At 52.7% G+C, this 12,056-nt stretch overlaps 1 protein-coding gene across 15 annotated transcripts in view; it reads left to right on the forward strand.

Annotated features, from left to right (window-relative positions):
• The window catches only part of CACNA1A (calcium voltage-gated channel subunit alpha1 A), a 287,509-nt gene that overhangs the window by 242,214 nt on the left and 33,239 nt on the right, over positions 1-12,056 (forward strand). For all 15 annotated transcript variants that reach the window (XM_045083255.1, XM_045083256.1, XM_045083300.1 and 12 more), the window contains 5 exons: positions 305-442; positions 1,997-2,198; positions 3,334-3,498; positions 6,545-6,655; positions 11,162-11,245. In XM_045083255.1, the coding sequence (XP_044939190.1) occupies positions 305-442; positions 1,997-2,198; positions 3,334-3,498; positions 6,545-6,655; positions 11,162-11,245 (700 nt within the window). The remainder of the gene's footprint in view (positions 1-304; positions 443-1,996; positions 2,199-3,333; positions 3,499-6,544; positions 6,656-11,161; positions 11,246-12,056) is intronic.

Here is a 12,056-nt window from a genome sequence, read left to right on the forward strand (position 1 = left end):
CCTCTCTCTCGTCCTGCTCTCAACCCCCCAAGGCTGAGGCTCCCACCTGCAGGACCGGAAGTTTTTGTGTTACAAGAGAGTGCTTGGTCCTGAGTCGGCTCGTGGCTTTGAGTCCGGCCTCATGTGGGGGTTTGTCTCCAAGTGGACGCACACAGACGTCAGGGAGACCCGTTGGAGGCTGCTGCCTGGGCTGAGGGACACAGTGGGGGCTGGTGGTCCCCTCTTCCTCTTTCTTCTCTCTCTGACTGCTGGAGATGAGTGTCCCCTTCTTCTGTTTACTCATGGCCCCCATTTTCTGTGGCAGCGGCAAGTACCTCCTCTACGAGAAGAACGAGGTGAAGGCACGGGACAGACAGTGGAAGAAATACGAGTTCCATTATGACAACGTGCTGTGGGCTCTGCTGACTCTCTTCACTGTGTCCACGGGAGAAGGCTGGCCACAGTGAGTGGCCCACCAGAGAACCCCACGGTGGAGCTGGGGGCGGGGGGCGGCTAGGGAGCAGGACGGGGGAGGATCTGAGAGCCCAGTACTGAGGAAGGCCTGGCTGAGGAGAGGCTGGCTCCTGGCTTCCCAAGGTGGAGACCCCGCTAGGAGCGTGAGGGGCTGTCACCGGAACGCCAGCCTGCGCAACGTGTGGCTGGGCCTGTGGGACAGGAACCCAGCCCTCACTGAGCTCCGTCTGCCAGACTCTGTTTGTGGAATAGGCATTGCTTCTAATTTGCAGGGAGGCTTCCTAGACACAGGTAGGCCCATCTCTTAACCCTTCCTGTGCCGGTGAGTGCAGATCTCCAGGACCAGGGTGTGTGGACATGACATTTCCCAAGTCCCTGTGACCACAGGATCATTCTTCGCCCAGAACAGGGCAAGGGCCTGGGTGAGGCTGAATCATGTGCAAGTCCAGAGCTGGACCTGTCTTTACTTCAAATGTTGATTTTTTTTTTCATCATAGGTCTTTTTGGCATTTGTAATAATTTGCTTAAATATTGCAGTAAAATGATATTTCTCCTGATGACTGAGAGGTTTGGCACCTCCTTAATTTGTGTCCAAGGCAAGTGCCTCACGCTCCTCACCCAAGTCCTGGCCCTCCTCCCAGAGGTCTCAGAAATGCAAGTGGACTCCAGTGCACCCTCTTCGTCCTCGCCTCCCTCCGTCCTGCTCTCAGGAAACACAGCAGCCCTCCTGTGCCTCTCCACCCACCCACACACACACACACACTCAGTACCCACTTACATGGGGCCAGTGCTAGCCCATACGGCACCTCGGAGAAAATTTTTTAGACAGCGCTTCCTCAGCAGACTTCACTTCCATCTGTCAGAAAATCATTGCAATATACTTAATGGTTTTGTTCAAATGAGGTATTTCATGGCCACCTGCCCAAAAGTTGTCATCATAAATACACAAATCTATCATGACTACAGTATGAATGGCACCCCTTAAGCACAGAACCCTTGAGCAGTGCACAATCTGTGCAACCGTTCAGAGCAGCTACGCACATACACACCCACGTTCATCCCCACTACCCCTTCTTGGCTCCGATCACCAGCTGTGCTTAAATGCCCCCACACACACTCCTTTCTGTCTCCATGACCCTATACACCCTCCCATCCATCACCACCAACCTGGTTTCCCATCCCAACTTGGCCAGACCTTAGTGGGTGAACTTCAGGAGGTCACTTTAATTTGTTAAACCTTAATTTCCTCATGAGCAAAAAGGAGCCAGTGGTAACCTCCCTGAGAGGGTGGCCGAGAAAATAAATAAAATCATGCCCAGCACTTAATAACCTTCCAGAAGCGTTGATGAAGGTAACGGACGCTGTTTTTGATCCTCCCCACAGACAAAAGGAGGTGGGAAGACTTCTGGCTTTGTAAAGTCACCACAGTCATTGGCATCTGAAAACAATGACTACTCTCATTTCTTTGCTGTTTTCTCTTAACATCTCCCTCCATTCCTGTGACCCACCCACTTGCCCCCTCTCTCCACCCCACCCCTCACAGAGTCCTCAAGCACTCCGTGGACGCCACCTTTGAGAACCAGGGCCCCAGCCCCGGGTACCGCATGGAGATGTCCATCTTCTACGTCGTCTACTTCGTGGTTTTCCCCTTCTTCTTCGTCAATATCTTTGTGGCCTTGATCATCATCACCTTCCAGGAGCAGGGGGACAAGATGATGGAGGAATACAGCCTGGAGAAAAATGAGGTGCTACTTCCTGCCTGCATCCCTTGTTTAAAAATTGAGGACACCCCCCCCATACACACACATACATGCGCGCACGCACACACATACATGCGCACACACACATACACACACACACACACACCCAGGAAACAGCTTTTGGGAGCATCTGGGGTGGGCACAGCAGCATCCTGCAGGCAGAAGTCCATCTGCTGGACAGCCCGTCCTGGGGTTCTCAGAGGAAGACACACCGACCGCAGGTGTCTGTATCAGTCAGTTTGGAATAGCTTTGCCGTTCCAGAATCTCGGCGCCAGATACCCACAAAGGGATTGATGGAGTTCTTGCTTAACACCACATGTCTTGGGGGACTCTGGTCCACGTCATCTTTACTCTGGTTACCCTCTGAGTCTCTGCAGATCAAGAAGAGAGAATGGCAAACCCCGGTCCAGTTTTTGTGCTCTGTGCCCCGAAGGGACACGTGTCCCTTCTGTCCACATTTCATTAGCCAGAGCAAGTCACACATCAATGTCTGGTATCAGCGGGGTGAGGGAGTATGATCTCCCCGAGGGCAGGGTCGTGAATATTTATGAATGAAAATCCAGTCCTCCAGAGAGGACAGACCTGGCTCTTTGCCCTTCTAGAATCATCCAAGCTAGGAAGAGGACCTGAAATCCATCCTTCCTCTGCTCTGTTGGCCCCTAAGACTAAGCAGCCATTATTCCTCCTTCCTGTAAAGCAAAGGAGGAAAAGAAGCAAAATATTCAGTAGGAAAGCACGGTCAGACTTCAAATCAGACTCTGGTTCAGGTTCAGGTTTGGCCCACTTGGCAGCTGTGCTGCGTCAGGCAAGGGGCTTAACCTCTCTGAGTTTCTCTTTTCCTCCCCTGCAAAGTAGGGTTATCGAGAGTACCCACTTCCCGTGTTTGCTGCGGGGATTCGGGGAGGTCACAAGGGGCATGTTAGCGCAAGATCAGGCAGACCATGACTTCTCAAGGAGCCGCAGCTGCTGGCAAAAGAAAGTGGTCTGGTGAAGGACTTCTGGGAGTGGGGAATCCCGGCTAGGGACAGGCTCGAGCAGATGTGCCCGAGAGCCGTGGCCAGGGAGATGGGGGGTGCTCTCCTACCCCCGGCCCTCACACCACCGGCCTCTCTCCTGCAGAGAGCCTGCATCGACTTCGCCATCAGTGCCAAACCGCTGACCCGACACATGCCCCAGAACAAGCAGAGTTTCCAGTACCGAATGTGGCAGTTCGTGGTGTCCCCACCCTTCGAGTACACCATCATGGCCATGATCGCTCTCAACACCATCGTGCTCATGATGAAGGTGAGCCCCCAGCCTGCGTAAGCCCCATGCGTGCCCGCCCCTCACACCCGCCCTCCTCTGGCCCCCTGGGGCCATGTGCCCCAAGTTTCCCAGGCAGACCACACTCCGTCACCACTGCAGAGCCTCTGTTCCGGCTGTTCCCTCTGCCGGACACACAGTTCCTACCCCTCGGCTGGCCAGCTCCTTCCACCTGCATCTCCAGGAAGCCATTCCCGACCTCCCATGACTGCACGAGGCACCTGTCTTTGCAAGCACCAGTGATCCTATGAGCCATATCATATCAGCGTCGGGTTGCCCAGCACGCTCCCCCACCAGCCTGTGAGCTCCGAGGGCCCAGGCAAGTCCCTGTCACCCCTGAATTCCTGGGGTTCAAGGAATCCTTGCCCTTAAGGGCACAGGAGGCCCTTTATAAATGTCCTGTGGCTAAACTGAGGAAGGAGGTGCAGGCACGGACCTCGCAACTCTTGGGGCCACAGAGCCTCTTCAGGGTGAAAAGTCAGAACGTCTCACCCTGTGGTTTGGAAACCAAAGGGCCGGATATAAGCCCAGCTCTGCCATTTATCTCAGCATTTAACTTTGCGCAAGGGACCAGCAATGCTCAGGCCTCAGTTTCCCTGTCAATAAAATGGGGATGACCATAATAGCACGCTCCTCCCGTCCCCGGGTGGGAACAAGGATTGAATGAGGACATTGAGGCAAAGAGACGAGCATATCTCTTGACACTTCAAAAACACTCGATGTTTAAGCTATTCATTTTTGGATTGGCAAAAAAGCAGTGCCTATTTTTGCTTGAAACGCTTCCCCATAAGCAAGTTCTTTTATGTTTTCATTGTTAGAATCATGAGCAGTTTCAAAGAGAAAAGAATAGTATAGCACAGCGCTTCTCAGGCTGCCGTGTGTTCACGGATCATCTGGAGGTCTCATTAACATGCAGAATTCGGTTCAGCAGAATCGGGCTGGGATCCTGACATTCCAAGTCAGGATCCCCCAGGATACTGGGGCCGCGGGTCCCCAGACCCCACTCTCATGAGTACCTAGTCTCCAGCACCCAGAGGTGCCCACGGTTCTAAGGTTGCTTCATCTACCTTCTCTGTTTTCTTGAGGTGAAATTCACATCACATAAAATTAACCATTTCAAAGTGTGCAGTTCAATGTACATTCACCAGGTTGGGCAACCGTCACCTCTCCCTACTTCCAGAACATTTTCATTGCCTCAAAAAGGGACCCCCCTCATCCTCATGACCAGCCACCCCTACCCCGGGTCCCTCCCCCAGCCCCCAACAACCACCAATCTGCATTATGTTTCTATGGATTTACCCGTTCTGGACATTTCATCTATTTTTTAAATTATTTTAAATGACAAACACCGCAGTATTTTGCCCTTAAATTCTTCAGTATGTATTTCTAAGAAGAAGTTTTCTTACTTATTCTTTTTTTTTTTAAGATTTTATTTATTAGAGGGGCACCTGGGTGGCTCCATCAGTTAAGCAGCTGCCTTCGGCTCAGGTCATGACCCCAGGGTCCTGGGATCAAGCCCCGTATCAGGCTCCGTGCTTAGTGGAGAGCCTGCTTCTCCCTTTCCCTCTGCCTGCCGCTCTGCCTACTTGTGCCCCCACTCCCATCAAATAAATAAATAAAAATTTTTTTAAGATTTTATTTATTAGAGAGAGCAGGAGAAGGGGGAGTGGGAAAGAAGCAGGCTCTCCGCTGAGAAGGGAGCTTTACATGGGGCTCGATCCCAGGACCCTGAGATCATGACCTGAGCCAAAGGCAGAGGGAGGCTTAACCCACTGAGCCACCCAGGCGCCCCTTCCTCCATATTCTTAAGCTCAACAAGATGAGTGACAGTTCTCTAAGATACATCCCCAAAATGTCTTTTACAGCAAGAGTTGGGTTTTTGTTTGTTTTTTAGAAGTGGGGAAGGGCAGAGGGAGAAGGAGAAAGAGAATCTTAAGCAGACTCCCTACTGAGCTCAGAGCCTGACATGGGGCTCGATCTTACGACCCTGAGATCGTGACCTGAGCTGAAATCAAGAATCTAACGCTTAACCAACCACGCCACCCACGTGCCCCAGGAGTTGTTTTTTGAGCCAAAATCCAAATGGCTACCCATTTTCTCTGGTTTTTGTCTTTTACAACTCCATCTTCGCCCCTCCTCTTTGTCCCCTATGCTGTGGACTTCTTGAGGAAACTAGATGAGTTGAAGGAAAATGGTCCCCCCGCCGGGTGCGTTGGTTTTCTCGTGGGGAACTGTAACCTCTTCGTCTACCTGCCATGTCTCCTGTAACCTGGTTCTCAGGGCTCAAGGTTATAAACTTGAACGTTAATTAAACAGTTTGGGCAAGAAGAGTTCAGAGGGAGTCAGAATAGAAGTTACCTCTGGGGGCGCCTGGGTGGCTCAGTGGGTTAAGCCTCTGCCTTCGGCTCAGGTCATGATCTCAGGGTCCTGGGATCGAGCCCCGCATCGGGCTCTCTGCTCAGCAGGAGGCCTGCTTCCCTTCCTCTCTCTCTGCCTGCCTCTCTGCCTACTTGTGATTTCTCTCTATCAAATAAATAAATAAAATATTAAAAAAAAAAAAAGAAGAAGTTACCTCTGGGGTGGGCTGCTGACTAGAAAGGCATACAAGGAACGATTTGGGGGTCCTGGAGGTTTTCTAAGTCTTGGGCTAGGGAGTGATCTTATGGGAGTTCACAGGTAAGGATTTAAAGAGAGAGAGATCTGAAGGGAAAAAACAAACAAACAAACAGAAAGTCCTGCAGAAAGATGCTACACATGTCCTCCTTCGTCCCCCCAGGAGTGCCATCAGGCAGGCAGTCCTAGGATCTGGGATGCTAAGGCAGGACTTGAGAAAGTGCTTGTTTTGCTGTGAAAAGATTAGCCTAGCCCACAGAGGGCTTGCCTGGGACCTGGGTCGCCTCCACAGGATGTTGGGAAGCCCAGTGTCCAAGTCCCACCTGCCCCGGGGCAGAATAGTCGCGAAGCCACCTGCCTCCCCAGCCTCCGCCCTGCCCGCTGACTCCACTGTCTTTCCTCTTCCCTTCTCCAGTTCTATGGGGCCTCGGTGGCTTATGAAAACGCACTGAGAGTATTCAACATCGTCTTCACCTCCCTCTTCTCTCTGGAATGTGTGCTGAAAGTCATGGCTTTTGGGATTCTGGTAAGCACGGCCTTGGGGCTAGAGCCGTGGGTTGTGGGGGACGTCCAGAGGGGCACTGGGTCCTGGGGTGTTGGTCTCCCCACCTGCCCCAGGACCCCCAACCCCCAACCCCCAACCCCAGTAGCATGAGCATCCCTCCAGTGCCCACAGACCCCACGGAGGTGTTTGCACGCTTGCCGAGTGACAGCAACGAGACCCAACATTTGAGGGTTCTTGGGTCCTCTGCGCATCCTGGTGCAGTCATTCCTCGAAGTGATCCAAAGCGCTGGGCCTAATTACCTTGCACTTTAAGGAAAGCAAGATCCAGACAGGCCAAGCCCATGGCATTCCAGCCATTCTAAACCACAATCCACAGAAATACGTACATTTTACAAGGGAGGCAGCAGGCAGACATCCAAACACAGCAGAGATGATTTGTGCCCTTGTTGTGTGTCCTGTCACTAAGCTGTGTGTCCACTGATGGCCCGGCCTTTCTTTTTTTTTTTTTTTTTTAAGATTTTATTTATTTATTTGACGGAAAGACAGAGATCACAAATAGGTAGAGAGGCAGGCAGAGGGGAGGGGGAAGCAGGCTCCCTGCCAAGCAGAAAGCCCGATGCAGGGCTGGATCCCAGGATCCCAAGATCATGACCTGAGCCGAAGGCAGAGGCTTAACCTACCAAGCCACCCAGGCACACACACCCCTGCCTTTCTTTTTTAAATGCAGTCGGGGCCCCACTAGCTTGCCTTCATCTCCCACTAATACAGGAGGTCTTAGCCAGAGGCCCATTGATCAGTGTGGGGAGTGTGTGTGAAATCAGACGGGGGGGGGGGGGACCACATCTTTATTTTCCACAAGCCACTAATCGGACTTTCACATTTCCTTCCATCTTGAAGGCAGACAGCCCCCTGCCATGTTACCCTCAGTGCAGCCTGGGTTCCCAATAAAAAATCAGATGTTTTCTTGGGGCGTGATAAGAGATCACAGGCACCTCCAAATTTCTTTTATGTTCACCCTCACAGGCACCTCCAAATTTCTTTTATGTTCACCCTCAGATGCTGATGACTCTCAAACCTATAGTTAGAAGTTATGTAGTGAGTTAACAAAGAAGTGTATTAATTAATTAGATCATTGAAAAAAAATACTGTGATCAGCGTATTTTAAAGATAACAGGGGCCCTTGCCATCCTGGGTATTTTGTTTTATTCATTTACAAAGCTTCCTCTAAGAAGGTCTTCCCAGCCAAGGAGGTTCAGAGCCAAAAAAAAAAAAAAAAAAAAAGTGGAGAAAGCCTGAACTGGTGGGGTTGTGTGTTGGGGTGACTTCAAGAAGCCCCCCCAGTGAGTGGCCGAGTTCAGACTCGATACAAGATGGCTTCCTCCCCACCAGCCGCTGAGTCCACCTCCCTGAGGAGAGGAGAATGGTCTACAGTCGGTGGCCACAGCCAGGCTCTCAGTGGGGTGGAGGCTGGCTCCTCACCATGGCTTCCTGAGACAGCAAAGAGTGTCATTGTTGGGACCAGAGAGCCCTCAATTCAGATCACATCTCGACTGTGTCACACACACCCCCACCATCGCAAGGGCCCATCCTCTTCCCCTTCCTCAAAAGAGCCCCTGCAAACCCCAGCACAGATTAAGTGTGTCTGGATAAAACGAGGGTGAAGCCTGGCATGGAGTGTCCCGTAAATGCCAGGAAGGGTCACAGGAAGCCTTGTCACCCCCACCCCTTCTCCTCCAAGGCAGAGGCTCCCGACCCTCTTACCTATTAGGACCGCTTGGGGAGATTTCTTAAAATTGAATGGTGCCCCCGAGCCAACACCAGAAGTTCAGATTCCCTTGGTCAGGTGGGGGTCCCAGAATCTGTATTTTTTTAAGATTTTATTTATTTATTTGACAGACAGAGATCACAAGCAGGCAGAGAGGCAGACAGAGAGGGAGGGGGAAGAGGGCTCCCCGCTGAGCAGAGAGCCCCATGCAGGGCTCCATCCCAGGACCCTGAGATCATGACCTGAGCTGAAGGCAGAGGCTTAACCCACTGAGCCATCCAGGCACCCCTGGAATCTGTATCTTTAACAAATAGCCCAGCCGAGTCCAAGAGACAGCCTGGGCTATCAGGTCCTGTGCTGAACACCAGGCAGGCGGGGGAGGTACCCTCCATCCTGAGCAGTGGCACCAACTCAGCATTGGGGTCCCAGGGTTGCCACCAGGATGGATGGCGGGACATGCGTGGGGGATGGGGATTGGGCTCTGGCGTGCCCGCATCTGGGTGCAAATCCTGCCCCAGCTTCTTTCTAGCTACCTGGCCTCAAGCAAGGCAACTCTAGAAATAGGAATGCTGTATGCCAGCCTCCCAGGGCTGAGGGGAGCGTGGTGTGGGCTCAGGCACAGGACCTGCACGATGCAGCTGTGCTATGCAATTTCTGAATCCCCAGTCCATCTTTTGGTAATGAAAGTGGCTCTGCCCGAGGGCTGGGCTTCTACCTCCTCCACCCCTGACCATCCCATGGGGGTGGAGCCTCTCTCACCAGTGTAGATGAAGCCCCAAGTTCACCATGTGCAATTTAGGCGATGGGGGGAGCTTCCTAGTCCAGGGGCTTGAGGCCTGTGGCCAGACACCTAGAAAGCTGCCTTCACTGAGACTCCCCAGAACAGAGCTTGAGATAAGGAGTGAGTGCAAGGAATTTACCTGAAAAGCCCAGGAAGTTCAGCGTGGGGGGTGGGGAGTGAGGCAGGAGCCAGAAGACAGCCAGTACAGGGGGTATTATGGGACACAGCTCCATTGAGGGTCAACAGGAGGCAGCAGAGAGCACATACGTCACAGTTCTTTCACTTGAGGGGAGGAGAGAGCTGGGGTAGTTATCCCCCAGTGCCCATCAGTCAGAGTCAAGGGCTGCTCCCTGGGGAGCTTTTAATTTCCCACAAAGAGAATTTTAATTTCCCATCCAAAGAGGATGCCCCTGGGCAGAGTAACTGAAGACGTGTAGTCACAATATGAGGGGAGGTGGTCAGGGCCCTGGCAGCATCTATGAAAACACCAAAAGGGCCTGTAAAACCTGAATTCCTTTCAGCTGAGTATTCAATAGCATCCATTCATTGAGCACCTACTGTATAACCAAACTTCACGCTTGCATTCACATGCCTGATCTGATTGCTGTTATACCCCTGGCTTCCAGGAGGGGGTTCTAAGGCCCAACCAGTCCAACTCCGACGACATTTAACTCAGGCTGAAAGAATTTGATCTTGGAAAGCGCAGCTCCAAAGTCGGGGTTCTTCTCTCTGAGGCAGAGGGCTGCCACAGGGTCAGACACTCAGAGAAGGAACGGATCCCTCAGTATGGGACCCGAGCCCATTGTTGGCCTCTGCTTTGTAGGATGCTGGAAAGGCCTACGTGTCGCGTGGGTCGCCCTGAGCCTTGAGAGCAGGGCTGTCTATTTCAACCAGACCCTTGGATTCAAAGGTGCTGCTCAGTGTGAGCTCAAACCGTGGGAAACATTTCATCATTTTCACAGCAGTGTGCTGTCCCTGTGTGACCCGATCAAGCCAGCACCCTGCCTGGGCTGTGCCAGTCAGGATAGATCAAGTTTACGTGCGGAAACAAACAACCCCCACATCTAAATCCCTTCGGTCAACAAATGTTTTGTTGACATTCAAAGGGAGGAGGCTCTTTGCCTCATAGTTACACAGGGACCCAGGCCCACAGAGCAGCCACCACCTGGAACATGGACAGTCACCAAGCCCAGGGTTAAAAGAGTTTGGTGAGCCCGACACTGGCCAGGAGGTGGTTCAGACCATCTCTGCTCAAAACCCATTGGCTATAATGAGACACGTGGCCCCACAGAACCACGAGGGGGACCAGGAAGTGAAGCCTGCGGTGTGCCAGAAGGCCTTTGTGCTTGTTACTATCTCTTTTTCAGATTAGGTAGTGGAAGAACAGAGAGGTTAAGTCACTGGCCCACAGCCGCACAGCACGATGGTAGCAAAGCAGGGATATGAACCCACAACCCACTCTTAGCTAGCGTGCTATAACGAGTGGGGTCTTGAACACAAACTCTGGACTCACCCAGGCCTGGGTTCAAATCCTGATTCTTCACATCTGTGCTGTTTGCCTCAGATGGGCGAGTGGCCTCACTTAGCTTCAGCCACCTTGTAAAAAATGGTTGATAATCCTTTTCTCCGAGGGTCTACGTGAGGATCCCAGTGACATCATTTATAAAGCATCTGGGGTGTCAGGGAGCTGTATGTCAGAGGGACAGGCAAGCCCACAGGGTAGCCCTCTCTCTAGCAGAGCTGACTCAGGCTGCAGAGACCCCCCTCTGGGGCCAGGAGAGCTGTTTAGTCCCAGGGAGGGGGAGCTCAGAGGAGATGATACTGAGCAGCCCACACAGCATTTTGCCATTTGAATGACCATAAATGCTGTGGGCACTCGGGATGATCGGCAGCTGTTCCCCTAATGTACCCCGGGGCTGGTCGTGGCAGCTGGGCGTGGAGCCCTGCGTTGGCATCCCTGTCTTGTGGGTCCCCATTCTAGAATTATTTCCGCGATGCCTGGAACATCTTCGACTTTGTGACTGTTCTGGGCAGCATCACCGACATCCTCGTGACGGAGTTTGGGGTAAGTTTCCCACCAGCTTCTCTCTGGGTAACTCCTGGCTGGGTGGAGAATGGGGGAATCTTCCAGAAGCAGCGGTCCCAAGAGCCACAGCTAACTGGGGCCAGCACTTGACCGTGACCAAAGAGGGAGAATTGGGGACCCCAGGGACAAGGGCAGCCCCTCAGGAGGGCAACTTAGGGAGACGGGGGAGCCCAAAGCCACAGTTCTGGGGCCAGCTCTGCAGCGTGAACTTCCCTGCCTCTTGGCTGTTGATTTATGAATATATAATATGGATGAGTGCATTGGGACAATTACAAGACCCCAAGGCTGAGCCCTGCCCCCAAACACCACACAGTCTTGGGACCCAGAAAAAACCAGCTTCAAGTCCATTCTGGTTGAACTAACCACCTTCTGGTTCGTGGGGGGAGGTTCAGGAGGGAGCCGTGGCCATTGAGCCAACAGGGGACACCACTGCCAGGACCTTAGGAAGGTTCCCAGGATGTCCACCCTCTTCCATCCCCAGGCTTGGGAGACTTGTGACTTGCGGGGGTCTCTGGGCATCTCTGCGGTGGCCCCACAAGCCACCTCGTCCTTCCCCCTCATCTGAAAGACTCAGGGCCCCAGAGCTCGTATCTCAGACCCCTTCCTTGGCCATTTGCGAGTGAGCACAGGCTTGGGAGCCCTCAGGAGACTAGGGGGAGGGCAGGAGAGCCTCACAGGGAGAGCAAAAGGGCAAAGACTGTTGGAGCCAAGGGCAGGGCGGGGCGCATCAACCTCATCATAATAGCAATAAATATAATGGCTGGCGAGAACGGCCCACTCAGATGCACGA

Source organism: Mustela putorius, unplaced genomic scaffold (assembly GCF_011764305.1).
Source record: "Mustela putorius furo isolate JIRA1106 unplaced genomic scaffold, ASM1176430v1.1 tig00000095_pilon_pilon_pilon, whole genome shotgun sequence".
NCBI classification, from domain to species: Eukaryota; Metazoa; Chordata; class Mammalia; order Carnivora; family Mustelidae; genus Mustela; species Mustela putorius.